The 20,302-nt window shown below is 47.2% G+C and overlaps 1 protein-coding gene across 3 annotated transcripts in view; it reads right to left on the minus strand.

Annotated features, from left to right (window-relative positions):
- Positions 1–20,302, minus strand: part of ITGA11 (integrin subunit alpha 11) — a 133,171-nt gene that overhangs the window by 97,917 nt on the left and 14,952 nt on the right. For all 3 annotated transcript variants that reach the window (XR_012415093.1, XR_012415094.1, XM_005559903.5), the window contains exon 2: positions 5,386–5,497. Coding sequence is in view for 1 of the 3 variants with exons in the window: in XM_005559903.5 (XP_005559960.4) it covers positions 5,386–5,497 (112 nt within the window). In the remaining 2 variants the exon portion in view is untranslated. The remainder of the gene's footprint in view (positions 1–5,385; positions 5,498–20,302) is intronic.

A 20,302-nucleotide genomic window follows, 5' to 3' on the forward strand; every position in this document is an offset into this window, starting at 1 on the left:
GATTATAAATCATGCTGCTATAAAGACACATGCACACGTTTGTTTATTGTGGCACTATTCACAATAGCAAAGACTTGGAACCAACCCAAATGTCCATCAATGATAGACTGGATTAAGAAAATGTGGCACATATACACCATGGAATACTATGCAGTCATAATAAAGGATGAATTCATGTCTTTTGCAGGAACATGGATGAAGCTGGAAACCATTATTCTCAGCAAACTATCACAAGGACAGAAAACTAAACACCACATGTTTTCATTCATAGGTGGGAATTGAACAATGAGATCACTTGGACATAGGGCGAGGAACATCACACACTGGGGCCTGTTGTGGGGTGGGGGCCTGGGGGAGGGATAGCATTAGGAGAAATACTTAACGTAAATGACGAGTTGATGGGTGCAGCATACCAACATGGCACATGTATATCTATGTATCAAACCTGCACATTGTGCACATGTACCCTAGAACTTAAAGTATAATAATAATAATAATAATAATAATAATAATAAAAGAAGTTGAATCTATGATGAAAAACCTTCCCACAAAACAAACCTAGATGCTGTACTAGTGGATTATCCTAAACATTTAAGGAAGCAATAATACAGATCTTATGTTCTACCAGAGAATAGAAAAAAAATGAAAACATTTCTTAGCACATTTTATGAGCTCTGAATAACTGTAATACAAAAACTTGATAAGGGCATTTGCAAAAAGAAAATTTACAGGTCAATATATCTCATGAAACAAAACAGATACAAATACCCCAACAGAAACAAAATTCCTGAGAATATATACATAGGAGAATACAGGGTGACCAAATGAGGTTTATCCCAGGAATGCAAGTTTGGTTTAATAGTTAAGAAAAAAGAAATCAACTCAATCAATCAATCAATCAATGTAATTAACCATATTAATAGAATGAAGGAGAACCTTTTGTCAGGTGTTGCAGAAAAATCATCTGATAAAATTCAGCACCTGTTCACAATTTTTTAAAAAACCAACCTTAGAAAGCTATGAATAGAAAAAAACTTCTTTAATCTAGAGAATCTAGAGGTATCTACAACAAGTAAATGAACAAATTAGAATTAACATCTTATTTAATTATGAAATATTGGAAAAATTCACTATCATAGCAGAAACAAGAAAAGAATGTTCAGTATCACCACTTCTTTTTGATCTTGCACTGAAGATCCTAACCAGTGCAATTAGAAAAATAAAGGTAGGAAAATTGGAAAAGAATAAACAAAACTGTAATTTTTCAGATGATCTGACTGTATACGTAGAAAATCCAAAGGAATCCAAAAGCGAGTTATTAGAAATAATAAATGACTTTAGTAAAGTTGCTGGATGTATTGTAAATATACAAAAATCAATTGTATTTTTATGTACTAGTAAAAAAGATTGAAAAATGAAACAAGAATATTTCATTTTTAACAGTATAAAATATAAATATATAATATATAATAGTGTAAAACACAAATACAAATATATTTATATTAAATATAACATATTTATTATATGATTTATATTAAATATAATATAAATATAAGAATAAATATTTTTATAGTGTAAAATGAATAGTATAAAATGAAATAAAAATTTTATTTCTAATAGCATAAATGCAAATATGAAAATAAAAATATTTACATTAAATATATATTTATTATGATATAATTTATATTAAATATAAGTATAACTATATTCATAGTATAAAATGAAATGAATAGTATAAAATGAAATAAGAATAGTTTATTTTTAATAGTATAAAATATAAATGTATTTTATATTTTATTAATGCAATAAGAGATAAGTAAAACTTACACTGAATATTTCAAAACATTATTAAGATTTCATTTTCTCCTAAATTTATCCATAAAATTGAATATATAAATTCAGTATAACTCCCATAAAAATCTCAGCAAATTTTGTTGGAGAAAAACTGACAAGCTGACTTAAAAATTTATGTGGAAACATAAAGGATCTATCATAGCTAAAACAATCTTGTCAAAGAAAAACAGCCCCATTAAAAAAGGGCAAAGGACATGAACAGACACTTCTTAAAAGAAGACATACAAGCTGCCAAGAAACATGGAAAAATGCTCCACATCACTAACCATCAGAGAAATGCAAATGAAAGCCACAGTGAACTATCATCTCACACCAGTCAGAATGGCTATTATTAAAATGCCCCACAGTAACAGTTGTTGGCAAGGCTGTAGAGAAAAGAAAGTGCTTATACACCATTGGTGGGAATGTTGATTAGTTCAGAGTTTGGAGATTTCTCAGAGAACTAAAAATAGAATTACTATTTGACCTGACAATCCCAATTACTGGGTATATTATCCAAAAGAAGATAAATCATTTACCAAAAGCACATGCACTTGTATGTTTATCATAGCACCATTCACAACAGCAAAGACATGGAATCAACCTAGGTGCCCATTAATGGTGGACTGGATAAAGAAACTGTGGTACATATACACCATGGAATACTACACAACCATGAAAAAGAAAGAAATCATGTCCTTTGCAGCAACATGGATGCGATTATTCCAAGCAAATTAACACAGAAACATAAAACCTAATATGGTGTGTTCTCACTATTATAAGTGGGAGCTAAACACTGGGTACACATGGATATAAAGATGGGAACAATAGACACTGAGGACCACTAGAATGGGGAGGGAGGGAGGGAACAAGACTTGAAAAACTACCTATTGAGTAGCTCACTACCTGGGTGACAGGATCACTTGCACCCCAAACCTCCGCACAATGCAATATACTCTTGTAACAAATCTGCACATGTACCCCTTGAATCTAAAATAAAAGTTGAAATAAAAAAGAAGAGAAAACCAAATATAGAGAAATCACACTACCTGACTTCGAGACTTATTTTAAAGCTGCAGTAACCAAAGCAGCTTTTTGTTTGCTCAAATTTAGATAAATAGACAAATGGAATAAAATAGAGTCAAGAAATAGGCCCATATATCTATGGTCACCCGATTTTCAACAAAGATGACACTAAAATTCAATGGGGGAAATTAGTCTTTAACAAATTGTGCCAAATCAATTGGCCATCCATATGAAAAAAAGAAAACAAAAACCTCTGACCTTTATCTCACACCTTACACAAACATTAACTTGGGATGAATCACTGACCTAAATAACAAAGCAAAAACTTCAAACTTCTAGAAGAAAACAGAGAAGAATACCTTCATGATATGGGGAGAGGTGAAGATTTCTTAAACGAGACACACTAAAAGCACTAATCATAAAAAATATTGATAAATTAGATTTTATTAAAGTTAAGAACTTTTGTTTATCAAAAGATACCATTAAGAGAATGAATAGGCAAGCCACAGACTGGGAACAGATATTTGCAATGCTTCTGTGTCACAAAGGATGTGCATACAAAATATATACATATACTTTAAAGGCCTTTAATCAATAAGAAAAAGACACACAACACAATCTTTAAAATGGGCAAAAGACCTGATACAGCATTTCACAAAAGGGGATACAAAAATGGCCATTAAATTTATGAAAAGTTGCTCAACATCATTAGTAAATAGAGAAACGCAAATTAAACCCACTGTGAGATACCACCACACACAACTAGAATGACTAAAATTAAAATGACAGATAATGTCATGTGTTAGTGAGGACACGTCACAACCAGAAGGCTCTTATTTTACTAGAGAGAGTTTAAATTGGTAAACCACTTTGAAAAAAATGCCTGGCAGGTCCTACTAAAAAGTTAAACATAACTACCCTTTAACTCAGCAATTCTATCCCTGAGTAAAAACCCCATAAAAGTGAGCACATATGCCCATCCAAAGACACGTACATGAATGCCAATAGCAGCATTATCTGAAATAGCCCCAAATGGAAACAATCCAAATACAGTAAAATAAACACTAAACTTAAATACATTGTGGTAGATTAATACAATGGAATACTGCTTATCAATGGAAGCTTGAAGTATGGTTCATTTAACAACATGTTAAACCTCACAGGCATAATGTTGAGTGAAAGAGGTCAGATACAAATGAGCACCTATTACATGATTTCTCCTCTATGAAGTTCAAAACTACAGCATGGGGGTCCCTGGAGGGGCACTGACTGGGTGGGGTGAGTGGGCACCACCTTCTGGGAAGCTGGAAATGGTGTGTATCTCTGGGAGGTGATTGCATAGTTGTATATCACATGGAAGTTCATTAAGCCATACACTCAAGATGCGTACACTTTATTGTATGTATGTTATACCTCGGTAGAAAGATAATAAGTAAGATATTTCTTTACGAAAAGCAAGAAGAATATGAGAGAATTAGGCAGATGGTGGTGGGGTGAGCAGAGAAGTCAGGAGAGGGCATCGCAGAAGGGAAGAGCATGTTTGAAGAAGATCTGGGGAAACGGCAATGCTGCGATCATGTTTGAAGAAGATCTGGGGAAACGGCAATGCTGCGATCGTGCCATGTGGCTGGAGCGTTGAGCGCAGGTAGGGGGGTGGGGGAGGCACAGGAAGGGAGAGAGGCTGGGGAGGGTAGACGGGCCAGAGTGGGAAGAGGGCAGCGTAGAACATTGATCACCAGTGTTCATGTGATCTCTTGACTATGCAAGGGCTTCTAAAAGGGCCATGCAGAGGCCTGGCCCTATCCACCCCAGGAAGGACGGCCTTCTGCCAGCTAAAAACCAAGTAGGGAGGAGGATGACTAACCATAAATGTGGTGAGAGATCTTATTGGGGTGGTAAAAATATTCTAAAACTGATTCGTGGTGATGGCCTCATAACATGGTAAATTTTCTTAAAAAAAAATCGACTTGGACACTTGAAATGAGTGAATTAGGTGATAAAATATGTTGAAATACAGTTATTTTTAAAATTGGAGGTGAATCCTTTCTTCCTCCTGATTGCCCCTGCTCCGGAGGGCTCTCGGGGATCTTTCCCGCCCTCTCCCTCCACTTGGTCTGGCTCTCCCTCCCCTTTGCCCCATTGCTGCCTGGGTTTCAGCTAGAGAGCACACTCACACCCACCCTCTCGGAGACACCCCCAGCAGCTCTCCAGGTAGACAGGACCAGGGGCTAACAATTAGTCCCCAGGTGGCTGCTACCTGCGCTGTCACATAACCCAGAGAAGGAGGGCCCATTCATTCCCATTTCACAGATGAGAAGACAGAGGGCTTGAGAAATTGAACACTCAAGCTTTCATAGTCAGGAGCAGAGCCTGTGCAGCCTCTGACCTGCTGGGACAGAGTGAGGTCACTGAAAATGTCAGTCTCCATGTGAGGGCCAGTGGGGCAGCCACGGGGCACAGGGGCAGGATGGAGGGGCTGGGTGTGGAATGGTACAGGGCTGGGTGTGGGCGGCCACCCTCACTCACCACTTCTTGCCACTGATGTCATGCTGCTGCACTGTGTAGCCAAAGAAGGCGGTCCTGGAGCCAGGGATGACCCGGGGCTTCCTGGTGTCCATGTTGAAGGTGTCCGTGAACCCTAAGGCAGGGGGAGAGGAGAGGAGAAGCAGGGGAGTCAGACAGGCAGAGGTGTAGGCCTTGGGCTGTGTCAGGACCCACTGGCAGGTCATGAACCTTGGAGGGTCTTGGCTGTGGGATGAGCATGTTTCCCCACCTTGGGGAGCCCCTGTATGAGATGGCTGACAGTCTCTTTCTGGAAGGGCCCATAGTCTGATGCGAGAGATTCCACCCCTGTCCTGGGGGAGCCTGATATGGCTTCATTGTGCGTCCCTTCCATATCTCATGTTGAAACAGGATTCCCAATGTTGGAGGTAGGGCGTGGTGGGAGGTGTTTGGGTCATGGGGGTGGATCCCTCATGAATTGCTTGGTGCCATCCCCTTGGTGATGAGTGAGTTCTCACTCTGAGTTCTCACAGACCTTGGTGTTTAAGAGTGTGGGGCCTCCCCACTCTCTTTCTTGCTCCCACTCTTGCATGTGACACGCTGGCTCCCCTCTGCCTTCCACCATGATTGGAAGCTCCCTGAGGCCCTCTTTAGAAGCAGATGCTGGCACCATGATTCCTGTACAGTCTGCAGAACAGTGAACCAAAATAAACGTCTTTTCTTTTCTTTCTTTCTTTTTTTTTCCCCCCCGAGACAGAGTCTCACTCTGTGGCCCAGGCTGGAGCACAGTGGCTTGGCCTTGGCTCACTGCAACTTCCTCCTCCTGGGTTCAAGCGATTCTTGTGCCTCAGCCTCCCAAGGAGCTGGGACTACAGGGACATGCCATCATGCCTGGCTGATCTTTATATATATTTTTTAGTAGAGACACGGTTTCACCGTGTTGGCCGGGCTACTGTTTTCTTTATAAATTACTCAGTCTCAGGTATTCCTGTATAGCCCCACAAAGAAAGGCCTAATACAGACCCTGTACACGGATAGGGGAGGCATAAAACCTGCTCTCAAAGAGACCCAGTGTGAATGGAAGACCTGTCCTTCCCCCAGGGAATTCCCGATTCGACCAGGGAGAGACAGCTGCCCTCCTTCACCATCACTCCTTCCTCCCACCTGCTTCTTCCGGCTTTTGTTGGTTTCCTCTTTTTCATCCCTCTCATTTTCGTCCTCTCTCCTGCTCTCCCTTCTCTTCCCTCCTCCTCCCCTCATTACCCCCTCTCCTATCTGCTGAAGAGTCAGGGAACTGACATCCCCCTTCCCCTGCAAGCCTGAGGTCCCAGTGGCCATGGGCTCCGGCACTGGGCTCCCCACTTCCCTCTGAACCAGTTGGCAAAGCTCCATCTGGCTTCGGCAGGGGCTACTTTTTGGCAGGGGCAACTGAAGCGAGCACAGAGAAAGCCCCATGACCCTTTTGCCCTGCCCCAAGGGTCGCCCCTGTTTGTTTAAGTCACCTGTCAATTAACTAATTTTTCCTGGCGGGAAGCCTGTGTTAAGCCAAATGCTTTACCCCTTTGGGCAAATCACAAGAAGTAACAAAATAACAACTCACATCTGTATAGTACTTTCGGTTTCTGGGCCTCCTCACATCTGCCATCATTTGCTGTCACAGGACCTTGGAGAATGAGTGCGCATCATCCTCACTTGGCAGATGCAGTTGGTACAGCACCAGAGAGGTTAAGAGGTTTGTCCAGGGGTGCACAGCAGGCCAGTGGTAGCATCAGAACTAGGGCCTCAGACACCTACTCTGTGACGCCTCCCCACCACAAGGCATTTTCAGGGCACATCTGGCCTTGATACCCATCCAAACTTGGGGCCCATTAAATTTGAGGGGTGGGATCTTGCCACGAGTCAAAACTTTTAGATAAGTGAAAATGAATTGGCAGAACAGACTTTTTATCATTGTGGCCCCTTTCACATATAGGGTACTTATTAAGTTGCAAAGACCATTCACATGTATGTTATCATTCGATCTCTGTGACAACCCCGTCAGGTGGGCAGCAAAGGGAAAACAGAGGGTCAGAGAGGTTAACTGACCTGCCCAAGGACCCAAGCCCGTTGGTTAGGGCCTCTGAATTTGAGGGTTGGGCCCGCACACGAGTGCCCCACTCTCCTTCCCCTGGGCACTGACCCCCTTCTCAGTATTCAAGGGTGAAGCCCTGGGGCACTTACTTGAATAAGGCCTATTGTACAAGTTCCATCATTAGAGTCATAGAATTAAAGGCCCCAGAGGTAAAACTGAGGAACCTTCAAGTAGGGATGTTAGATACGTGTTATCTTATTGAGCATGCCAATTGCTCGTGGGCACTTCTGGAGCACTGAGTTAGGAAAGATTCTGAGGTCAAGTCTGGGCTCAGTAGGCAAGAGGAGGGTGACTTGATAGCAGTACCTGCTACAGGTACAGGGGAGGACAGTGGCGGCAAGTGACTATGTAGCTGTCAACTCTGTCTTCATGATTCCTAATCTGCCACATGGATTTAGTGTCATGGCCCTGGAGTAGGGGTTGGGGAAGAAGAGTATGTGGACCGGTTAGTGCTTTGTTTACAGAGCCCATGGCATAAATAAACTTATCAGCCTGGTTAGCAGCAGGCGGCCTTGGAGAAGAGGACTCTGTTCAGGTGAACACAGGATCCTGAAGAACACAGGTCCCTGGCCAGTGAAGGCACATCACAGAGGAGAGAGAGACACCAGGGTCACCTGTGCAGAGCTGGCAGCCTGGTGGGCACAGGGGGTTACAGAAGTAGTGTTTCAGTGGCAGAGAGAAATTTACCCTCTCTCCAAATCTGTCTCAGGAATGAACACACACATATGCGCGCGCACACACACACACACACAAACACACAAATATACATGTATGCATGCATGTGCACACACACAGACACACACATGCACAGGCCACATACACCCTGATTGTGGACGGCACTTTGCCTGGATTCCTGGTGCCCACTAGAGACTAGGACTTCCCCTTCCTGCATCTGACCCAGCAGGAAGAGGAAAGTATGTTCTAGCTGTCAGGAAGTCCAGACCACCTACCACTTCCAGGCCCACAGAGGGGTGAGGGCCAGTGAAGATGAAGCCACAGATTGTGTCTTTGGGGCCTTGTCCACCCCATGCCCTCTATCAGTGCTTCTTGTGCAACCATGGCCAGAGGGACCCTTCCAAGACCTGTGAGATCCCATCACCTCTCAGCTCCACCCCCTCTATCAATGAGTTTTCCACCCCATCAAAGCCAAGGCCAAACTCCTCATTGCAAGGCCCTCCATGATCTCACCCCATTCACTCTGCCGCACTAATTTCTACCCTCTCCTCCTCCTCTGCTCCAGTCACACTGACCCTCTTGCTGTCCTTCCAACGTCAGACTCGTTCTCTGCTTAGCGTCTTTGCCGTGGCTGTTCCCGCTTCCTGGAATGCTCTTCCTCCCATACCTGCAAGGCTCCCTCCAGTCTTAGAATCTCTGTTTCAATGCCGTCTTGTCCATCACCAGGCCATCACAACACCCCGGGGATCCCTTCCTGTGCTCCATGTTTCCTCATAGCACTTATCACAAACACATGACATTTATTTGTTTATTGTCACGTGGCTGATAGTTAGAATATTCCTATAGTCTGTAAGTGCCATGGGACTCTGCTGTGTCCTCACTGCTGTATCCTCAGTGCCTTGAATGCAGGTCCAGCTCATAGATATTGGTTGACTGAACAGTTAGAGACCAGGGCCTTCATTTGTCTGGGTCAATCTCTCCCCTCAGTGAGGAAAAGGAGAAAGGAACGAATGATGAGCACTGATATACTCCAGGCACGATTCTAGGCATCTAACCATGAGTTTTACATTAATCAATTAAATCTCACACCAACCCTGTGAGACAGATATGATCACACCTCTGGGATATTAAATAGTTTTCCCCAAATCACTCAACTGGGGACAGATTAGCTGGAAAAATGACCACATGTTTGGGGGGCCGGGGTGATGTGTTCTCTTCCCTCCCTAGATCAGCCTTTCATAAGAAGCACTCACTGGAGAGAGGGGAAGATTCCTTTCAGAGAAGAGGGTCTCTGCTTCCTGCCCTAGGTCCCACCGCCTCTGCCTTTGGGTTCCAGTTGGGAGACGCAATGGGAGGGAAAGCCAGCCACCCGTGTTCCATCCCGCAGCCAAAGTGAGGTGCCCAGTGAGGGGGTGGTGGGGGCCCAGGGGGAGGTGGGACTAGTCCTAGACAGAGCCCCAACCTCACTGGGGACAGGATTAGTGAAATCTGGCCCCAAGGAAGAGGCGTTAAATTACAAAGTGCTGGTTTCTTCCCCAGAGACAAGTTGGCATTTGCTTCTGACCAAACCGAACCAACCAGAGAGTGGATTTCCTAAAAATGATGTCAGTCAAGTCCATCTCTCTGACCTCGGCTCCTGACAAGATCTCTGGCCTCCTCCTTTTATGGTAGATGGGTTTCATGTTTGGGAAAAGTACTTTTCTCAGAGATTGATGACTGCCAAATACCAACAAGATAAAATAAAGTTGTTTTGATGGGAACAAACAGGCGGATTGCAGAGATGTTGGGAGCCTGGTTGGGCAGCTTGCCACTGTTCTGCCCTTGATATTGATGACAGAGGGGGAAAAAAGCCACAATTCCTGGGCTGCTGTCCTGTGGGCTATGGCCAAAGTTACGTCAGCTGTTGCTCCCTTTCTCAGAATCTTGTCTGTCTGTCAAAAAAAGCATCAGTCCGTCTCAAGAAGGGATGAAAACAACATCAAGCCAGAGCACCACTTGGGGCTCACAGTTCTCAAAGCCACTCCACTCCCTGCAGGTTAAGGTGGAGGCCAGGTGGGGCAGTCCCGGTCCCAGGTGCTGAGGGCTGCTGGCCAGCGTATGGCTAAGGCGATTCGACAGCTCAGCGGGGAGAGTTCGCTCCAGCTTAAGGAGTGTCTGCTGTGCTGTTCCATTTCCCTGCCTCTCCTCCTCCTCCCAAATAGCTTCCCAGGGATCTTGGGAGAAAGTCCAAAATGTTCCATGTGGCCCCATGGCCCTCAGCCTCTCCCCAGCCTTGTCTTGTGGGAGTTTTTCTCTGGGTCCCTTTTCTGCTCCCTCAGATGCACCTTGCTTCCCCTGCCTCAGGGCCTCTGCATGTGCCATTTCCTCTGCCTGAGCCTCTCTGATGAGCTTCCCATCACCTTCAAACCCCAGCATAACTGCATATCCTCCCCTGGCCTCCCCTGGGAAGCTTCTCTGATACGTTGATTACATCAGATCTTGCTTAATGATCTCATCACCCCTGTGCCTTACTAATGGGTGACTGGTGACCTCTCCTTTTCTTATCACAGTTAGTAATTCCACTCCATGGAGGTGACTGTCCGATTACTCCTGTCTCCCGCATCAGGACTCAGGCTCCATGAGGGCAGGATGGGGTCTGTTCACTAGTCATTGTTGGGTCTAGCACTTAGCACAGGGGATGAGTGGAGGGCAAAACAAGAAGAGAGATGGGCCCTACCAGCTTGGGAGAGTGGCTCACAGGAAGCACGTGGAGTGCAAGTGTGCCCTGCAAGCAGATGTCATGGTTGTTAGAGAGAAGGACCATGTGGGCTGGGTGCTCAGGAAGCTTCTGGAGGTGTGATTCTGGCCTTGAGGGGCCATGTGGAGGAATAGGTGAAGTGGCCCAAAGGTGCTAGGCAGGCGTTCCTGGTGCAAACGTGGAGCCAGGGAAAAGAAGAGAACAGCCTACTTGGGTGGAGGTGTCAGGAATTGCCTGGCTCCCCCTGCCATCCTGCCAGGCTCCTTGAGAGTCAGGCCAGACATGAAGAGAGGATGGGCTTTCAGTTCTGGGAGAACTTGGTTAGAAGCCTGGCTCTAGCACTCATTCATCAGTGGGTGACCCTGGGGAGTTACTCTCCCTTTCTGGTTCTCAGTTTACTCATCTATAAAATAGGAATAAAAATATCTATCCAGAAAAGTGGTTGGCAAGACTAAAGGGAGTAGCAAACCTCTGGCACTGCCTGGTGCAGGGAAGGTATTCAATACTTTTTGGTTGAACTGAACTGGATCAAGATGCCCTGTTTCCTGAGCTGGCCTCAGTGCTTTTGCCCATGCTGTTCACCATGCCTGGAAGGCCTTTCTTCCCTTTGTCCTACACTTTCAAGGCCCGCCTCTGATGACACCTCTGCTACAAAGTGATCCTTCCTCTGGGGCCCTCAGCATGGGCTGCTCATAGCTCTGTTACTCCCTGCCTTGCATAACAGCTGCCTTCCCATCTGCCTTGCTCTCTTAGGTTATATGCTATTCAAGGCCACATCCACGAATGGCTTTTATGTTTGCCCAGTGCCCAAAAGATGCAGATAGACTTGCCTACTGGATTTCTCACCTTCTGAGAATCTGTTTTCAGAATCAGTACCTGTTGGCGCCTCCTGCCTTAGTTTACCTCCTAGCTCCCTGATTTAGGTACTGATAGTAGGTACTGATAGGTAGTACTGATACTCTACCTATCGGTACTACCTGATTAGGCAGGTACTGATAGTCCCCTACCACTTAGATAACAATAATAAAAATAATTGTGTACATGCACAAAGCTCTTACTATGTACCAAGCTCTATTCTGAATGTATTTCATGCTTATAACAACCTTTTGGAGTAAGTATATTATCATTCTCATTTTAAAGATGAGGAAACTGAGGCACAAAGAAGGTCAGCAACTGGCCAAGGTCATACAGCTAGGAAGTGGCCGGGATGACTTTGAGGCCTCACAGGTCCCGTGCCATCCAGCCCATCACCATCAGGTCTTCCTCTTCCTTTTGAGTCACTCACTGTCCTCAGTTTCTTGAGTGCTCCCTGGAGTGGCCTCAGCCAGGCTTGTCCCCTCCTACACACCTCTTCTTCTTCAGACTTATCCATCCCAGCCACATGCTCTAAGATCCTGCTCAATACAGAACTGACTGGTGACTCCCTGACCACAACAAGTGGAGCATAGCAGACCTGGTATACCAGAAGGATGGGGCCAGAGTCCCAAGGACCTTGAAAGTCTGAATGAAGCACCAGGTTGGAGCTGACGGCCAGAGGAAGCCGCTCTGTGGAACCTAAGCGTGAACACCTCCCAGCAGCCTCCCCGCAGCCCTGCCCCGGGCCTCCGCTGGTTCTTTGGGCTCCATTCCATATTGCACATGCACCTGTGTAAGCAAGAGCTTTCATTTGCCTTGGATGGAGGGTGCTGGGATGGGGCGAGGGAGTCGGGGTTTATCACTAAGAATCTCTGGTATTATCTTCCTCTTCCTAGTTTTACTTAGGCCCCAAGAATCTCATGTCTAAAAGCAAATCACAGACAGGGAGAGGAGGAGAGAGAAAAGACCATAAGCTGGCCTAAGCAAAAAGATATGGCAAAGTGAACTTCTTGCTGCTATGGGAGAAAAAAACAACCCATTCGAAAGTGAGGAAGTAATGAGTTTCAGATGGCTGACTGTTCCACATCCTCCGCATTACTGCCCCTTTTGCCCCAGCGAGTAGGGAACATGTGGGGGTTCTTGCTCTGCTGTCAGCCAGCCTTCCCTTCTGCCCAAGGCCATCATTTCAAAGAGGCATCTAGAAAGGCAATGCTAGGTTTGGGAGCATTGCTGGAGGCCCAAGGACCCTAGTCTAGTCTCCTGTAATAGGCACTAGTGAGACAGAGCAAGGGAGGGATGAGGGGATGTGGTCCCCACATCAGAGAAGCTTCCAGCTAGTTGAGGGAAGAAGGTCTCCATTAGAGAAGAGCTTGGGGAGTCCTCTGACTCTGGGGAGAAGCAGGGATCCTGTCCTTGGGGACCTACTGCTCTCACGGGGGACCTAGTAACTCTGCCCTCACCCTGGGAAGCCCCCAGGCAGGCAGGGAGTGTGTGGTTCTGCCCCCATGGGCAGGTGCATGGCCAACAAAGAACTCACAGTGGACTGTGAGCATCCCATGGGCAGCAACTCTGCCTGCATTGCCACACGGAGGGTGTGGAGTGAATATTTAAGTAATAGGATTAGACGTGTACACTGAGCAGAGCTGATTCCGCACAATCTTCTCCCCATCTAGGACTGAGCAATGTGAGGAGGAGAACTGGGTTCTATTTATCCCTTTATGCCACCATAAGGCTTGGTGCTCAGAAAAATGTGTTGAGTTAAAGTAGAAAATTCAGCTCTAACAACAACAAATTATCAACAACAACAACAACAACCCTGGAGTGGCTTCACCCAGGCTTATCCCCCTCCCACACACTCCTTCTTCAAGACTCACCCATCCTAGACCCATGCCCTCTGCTCGCTGCAGAACTGATTGGGGGCTCCCTCATCGCAACAGGCAGAGCACAGGGGACCAGGTATACCAGAAGGATGAAGCCAGAGTCTCAAGGGCTTAAAAGTCTGGATGAAACAGCAGATGGGAGCTGACAGCCAGAGGAAGCCCCTCTGTGGTAGAAGAGAGGAACTGGAGGCACAGCGATCCCGTAACTTGTCCCAAGTCACACATCTAGTGGGTAGCAGAGCTGAGATGCAAAAACAAGTGGTCCTGCTCCAGCTTGCATCATTGGTCTCAGTTCTTCCCTTCTCTGTATGCACACCCCTTGCCTCGGGACTTTGCAATCCTGCCTCTAAAAGAGCAGAGTATATTTCCCCCAACCACTTGACTTTGGGCTAGGCCATCTGAACAGAAGTAATGTGTGCCCATCCCCAGCCTTGGCCTTAGGATGCCTTATCTATTTCTGCTTGCTTGCACCTCTGGCAGCAACGTGAGACGTCTAGTCCACTGACCCCAGGAAAAGAGTGAGAGGTATTCGGAGCAGAGCTGCCCCAGCTGAGTTGTTGCTCCAGCCCAACCTAGCTGAGGTCAGCACCCCCAAACTCACGAGCAAGCCCAGTGAGCCCAGCAGAGCCACTCAGTTGAGCTTAGCTTGGACCAGTTCACTCCCCCACCCTCAGCTGACCCCAGATATGTGAACTAAACAATTATTATTGTGTGCCACTAAGATCTGGGGGAATTATTTGTTACAGGACATTATTATAGCAATTGATAATTGATGCAGCTTAGCTCTTAAGTGATGGACCATCAGGGAGGAGGAACAATGTCACAGAGTGATTGGACAAAGACAAGGAGAAGAGGAGCTGGGGATCTTTGGGGACTCGTGGTTTCTGGGGTAGTACCCCAATCATTTCCTACTCAAGATCTCATCAGGAAGGCCCAACATTAGGCAGGGCTGGGCCCAGGCCTACCCTGTCAAGGAGAAGTATGGCCTAACAAGCAAATCATGGCCTCTTCCTGCCTCAGCCATGTGCCAGGCCTGGTGGTTGGGTTGTCCTGAATCACTCAGGCAATGGCAGACGCAGACCCATGGCCAGCCAGGCACCCAACACAGATTCTGTGCTCTGGAGCAGCTCTGTGCAGAATGGAGCCTCCAGAGCATGAGGCCTCCTTCACCTCATTTTCTCTCTTTCCAGTTGCTAGGGGGCATGACACAAACTCCCCATTAGACAAGCTACTATTGGGTCAAAGGTGGTGTGTAGCAAATATGCTATGAAGGAGGGGTAACTTATTTCTTTTTTTTTTGTGATATAGGGTCTCATTCTGTCACCCAGGTTGGAGTACAATGGTGTGATCTCGGCTCACAGCAACCTCTACCTCCCAGGTTCAAGCAATTCTCCTGCCTCAGCCTCCCAAGTAGCTGGGACTACAGGCATGTGCTATCACGCCTGGCTACTTTTTGTATTTTTAGCAGAGAGGGGGTTTCACCATATTGGCCAGGCTGGTCTTGAACTCCTGACCTCAAGTGATCTACCTGCCTCGGCCTCCCAAAGTGGTGGGATTACAGGCGTGAGCCACCGGCACCCAGCCAGGATTTTATCTTTAAGAACAAGCAGGAATTTTCCAGATCAAATAATCTGTTAGCCTCCAAACTTTGTTCTCCTACAGTGAATCCCATATTTTTTGAACAAAATATATACATGAAAAGTAGACACAAGAAGTGGATCTTGGAGTTAGGACTAGGGGGTAGGGAGGAATTTCCCACCCTCAGTAGCAGACCTAAAACACTTCATTGAAACTTTAGGGTCTCCTGGAACACAGTTTGAGAACTGCTCTATCGAGTTTAAAAAGCTTGTTGCTATAAATGAGAAGACTAAGGCCCAGAGCGGGGCAGTAATGTGTCCAAAGTCACCAGACTCTCTTCATACTTATCTATGTTCACCACCACTCCTTCCATGTTAGTCCGCTCTACAGCCCTTCAGTTCAATCAACCTCTATTTGGGGTCTATGGAGCTCCAGTTTCCATGGTAGGAAGTGAGGACACCAGGCTGGCTGAGACATGACTTACAGTGTTCAGAGCTTACGGCCCCGCTGGGCAGACAACAGACATGTTTGTAAGTCAACAGAGCCTGAAGTGAAGCCAAGAGAAGTTTGGACTGGGGTGGGGTGATCTGGGTTCTAATCTCAGCTTTGTCATTAACTCTGCTGGATGTCCACTGAGAGCCCCGATGCCTCTCTGGGCCTCAGCTTCCCCATCAGTGAAATGAGAGGCTCCTGCTCTGTAACATCGAAGACCCCCCCCCGGCACATGTCAGTGAGGTTCCCTTGGGCAGACGCGCAGCTGACTTCCAGTTGTCGGCACTCAAGCATCTGTCTTGAGTCTCAGCAAACAATTTAGAATTGGAAACCAGGCAGTGTGGAGGAATGCAAACTCATCTTAATGTTGGCCGGAGCCAAGCGCATTTAGGAAGGGAAATCTCCAGGCAAAAATGATAATATTTTGCATTCCCAAGCCAAGGAAAGAACGAAAGAAAATCACCATCAAACGTTTGGCATTGTCCAGGCCCCAGCTCTCTCTCTCCCTTTGCCTGCACCATGGAGACTTGGCCCCAGGGCCCTCCTGCCCTGGCCAGGGCTTCTGGACACGCCCAGATGTCAGAAAGACAGAGGCCTTGGTGGGGATCCAAGCGATGTGGTCACCTTTCCACGGAAAGCTCAGCCTAGCCCCAGAGCTGGACTGTGCTGCTGAAACCTCGATGAGGAGACTTAGGGCAAGTGGGCAAGAGGGCACCATGGCTGCCATCAGACCACCTTTTAATTCAAAACTGGCAGATGCCAGGCAGGGAGCACCAGCTCCTTGAGGCATGACTGTGGCCTTGGAACAACAGAGGCTTCTGTCTCCCTGAGGTCTTCTAGGAACGGTCACTGGGGGGACGGGGGGCTGGAAGGCAGAATGCTAAGGTCAAAGGCCACAGGATGGACTTCTGACTTTAGGACAGCTGGTTCCAGGACTCAGCAAGGGGACATGGGAGTATAACAACCCCTCCTGAGTGCTGCGACCACTGTGGTGAGAACTAGGCTGGACATCAGAAGAGCTGGTTTCTCGACTGGCTGTGTGACCTGAAACAAATACTTTCCCTCTCTGGACCTCTGTCTCCTCTTCTAGAAAATGAGGAAGCGGGGCTAGGTGGTCTAAAAACATTTCCAGTACTGATGTTCTGAGTCTGTGTGTTCCTCCTCCTCTGGGCTTATTTCCAAATCCATCTCCCCTCAGAGGGGAGGAGGAGGCAGACTGGCACTGGGGGCCCTCCCATGGGCAGGCTGATGGCCGGTGCCTCTGCAAGTCTATCAGATTGGCTTCTGGGACTGAGGACATTCCCTCCTTCCCCTCCAGCACTTGGGTCCAAACAAGTGTCCCTCAGCCTCAAGCCCCTCAAGAAAGTGAGCTGTAACCCTTCTCCCCACGGCTTAGCACCCAGCTGGGTGCTACAGTTGCAGGCTGCCACTGGGGCTAGCCTGGTGATGCCAAGCCAGTTCTTACCATCCTGATGCCTTCCTATGCTCTAGAGAAAACTTGACCAAACTTGGGTCTTTCCAGGAGAGGGATGCATCCCTCCTCTTCACTCTTGCAAAAGACGCCCCTGTTTTCTGGCTTCTCTGATCAACTTGTCAGCATCTTACTTCTCTACCAAACGGCTGCTCCTGGGTGCACTGCTTGTCTCTCTGCTAACTGGGCCTTATCCCCCTGCCTTTTTCTCTGAGGGAAGCTCTGTGGGGTCTCCTCTGCTCCTTATTCCTCCAACCACAATATCAGCGCCAGCCACCGGCCTTCCTCGCCTCCGGATGTGTCTCTTGGCTTCCCCAGCCTCTGTGCAGGTCAGAACGCAGCTCACTGGAGAAGATGGGGAGGAATAATGGGAGCAAGAGATTATTTCTCCTGATGGAGTCTAGAGAAAGAGGAGGGGTTTAAGAGATGGAGGGTGCTGTCCATTTGAAGGCTGGATAGAGACTGGCCACAGAAGGGAAAAGAGATTTCAGCGGCAGAGGGGGCTTCTGTGGAAGAGCGTCATCTGTCCCTATGGTATGAGCACACCACTCCTTTCTCAGCGGGATCTCTGGGGGAGATTATCTCATTTGGGAAACAGCATGTCCCCAGTCCACACCCACTGCTGCTTCTGGCAGGGAGCGGCTCCGAGTGCGCCAGTGGTTTGAGGCAAGGCCTGTGTCATGGAGCTGCAGTCACAGTGTCCACCTTCCCCGGGAGGAGGAGCCCTAGATAGGGATGTGCTCGCATGTCCTTCCGAATGTTTAGCATGTGAAAAAGAACACACCAGGAAGCAGGGAGCTTACATGTGTCATGAGGGGCTGGGAGCCAGCACTAGGTGATTTCCAGGGTTCGCTTCAGCTGAGAGTCTTGAAGACAGTGGGCCTTCATGTGGATGCTCAGAAAGAGTGAAGCAGGTGCTGCCTGCCGCCAGGGCTGAGCTTATCAGATGAACTTGATATTCATCCAAGAAGGGCCTAAGCAGATATTCATCCAAGAAGGGCCTAAGCATCCCTCTATGCAGGGCAGCCTGCCATTCACCCACCGTCCTCTGTCAATTCCACCTCCCCTCTCAGCCAGGCCCTGGCGCGTCCTCATCACACACACTGGGTGCCTGCAACCTCGGAGCTCCCTGGCCCTGGGCTGCCTCCCTCCCTCCTACTTCAGTCTTGTCATCTCATCAAAAGCCTTACCTGTTATCTGTCCTATCCCCTCAATGTCCTGTTCTATGGTAGATAAACTAATGCTTGTTAACAAGTGACTTACCACAACAGCCTCCCCTCAGCCATCGAAAGCATTTGCAGCTGTTTATGAGGAAGAATTCTCCAAATCAGAAACAACCAGTCAACCAGGGTCTGGGCAGCCTGTGGAGGAGTGAGGGTCCCTTCGCTGGGGTTGTGGAGGAGACCAAATGCCGTTAGGGCAGGTGGCATGCGGGCTGAAACAGAGACCTTCACAGAAGCATCCAGAGACAGGGAGACAGAGAACGAGCAAGGGCTGGGGAAAGCCTCGGCTGCCCTTTGTATCTTTTTCTGTGAAATCAGGAGTTTGCCAATGGTCTGGTTAAGCAGATGTCAAGCTCAAGGAAAACAGGACTAAAGCTTTAAAGCAGCAAACAGCACATTGAGGTTGCCTGTAATTAACACTGTTTTTCCTCCGAGCCTCGGACAGCCATCTCATGCCTTCAGAGAGTACATGGATCATCTCCTTCAAGAACAAGGGTCATGGCGGGGCACGGTGTCTCACGCCTGTAATCCTAGCAGCTTGGGAGGCCGGGGCAGGCAGATTGCCTGAGCTCAGGAGTTCAAGACCAGCCTGGGCAACATGGGAAACCCCGTCTCTACTAAAATACAAAAAATTATCCAGGCATGGTGGCGGGTGCCTGTAATCCCAGCTACTCGGGAGGCTGAGGTGGGAGAATTGCTTGAACCCAGTAGGCGGAGCTTGCAGTGAGCTGAGATCGTGCCACTGCAGTCCAGCCTGGGCGACAGAGAGAGACTCTGTCTCCATAAAAAAAAACAAAACAAAACAAAAAAAAAACAAAAAAAACCAAAAAAACAAGGGTCACGGTTTTATGAAAACTAGTGTATTTTTCTGTCTTACATCATTTATCATTTTCTCTGTGTAGGAAAAGTGTTCAAAATGGGCCTCCTTTTTTTCTTTTATTTTTTTATTTTTTTATTTTTTTGAGACGGAGTCTTGCTCTTTCTGAGCGAGCGTGTGGGACCTTGGCCTCAACGTGGCCCGAGCTCCTGAGGACCCCATATTTCACCCTACCGAGCCCAGGCCTGTCCTTTGAGCTCCACCATCAATTTCCTGGCTGCTTATAGGACATTTCACTTGGATGTCTCATAGCATCTCACATTTCATATGCTGGAAAAGGAACCCAGGTTTTCGCTTCCAAAATGGTTTTTCTCCCCATTGCAGGAAATGGCATTACCACCCACCAGATGGCTCAAGCCAGAAGCTTGGAAATCATTCCTTATGATTTTCCTTCACTTCCCATCAGCAAATCCTGCAGGTTCTAGCCCTCAGTTTCTCTCCAGTGTGCCCATTCCTCTCTGTCTCTTTTGCCATACTTGGACTAAGCCACCCTCTTCATTTTGTATCTGGACTTGCACTGGAGTGTTCCAACTGGTCCCTCATTCCAATTTTGCCCAGCTTCAAGCTATGCCCTTCACAGTAGCCACAGTGATCTTTTCAACAGTGTCGACTAGATCCTGGCTCTGCTTAAAGCCCCCGAGAGTCCCTCCATTGCATTTAGAATAGATTCTAGACCCTTCCCAGGGCCCACCAGGCCCTGCGGATTTGCCTTCTCACTTACTACCTTCCAGCCTCATCCTCTTCCTCTCTGTTCCTCAGATACACCAAGCTCTTTCCCACTTTGAGGTCTTTGCGCTTGCAGTCCCCTTTGTCTGGAACATTCTTCTCCAAGAACGTTGCTCACCTGACCCCTTGTCAACCTCCAGTTTTAATGCCATGGCCTCTGAGAAAGGAGAATCCATTGCTATGGAGAATCTGTTCTTCTCCCTCACAGCATCTTCTTTATGTGTTTTACAATTAAAAATAATCACAGGTGGGTGTGAGAGCTGTCTGCCTGCTTGGACACTGTATCCTCTCCCACT

This window comes from Macaca fascicularis, chromosome 7, assembly GCF_037993035.2.
Source record: "Macaca fascicularis isolate 582-1 chromosome 7, T2T-MFA8v1.1".
Lineage (NCBI taxonomy): Eukaryota > Metazoa > Chordata > Mammalia > Primates > Cercopithecidae > Macaca > Macaca fascicularis.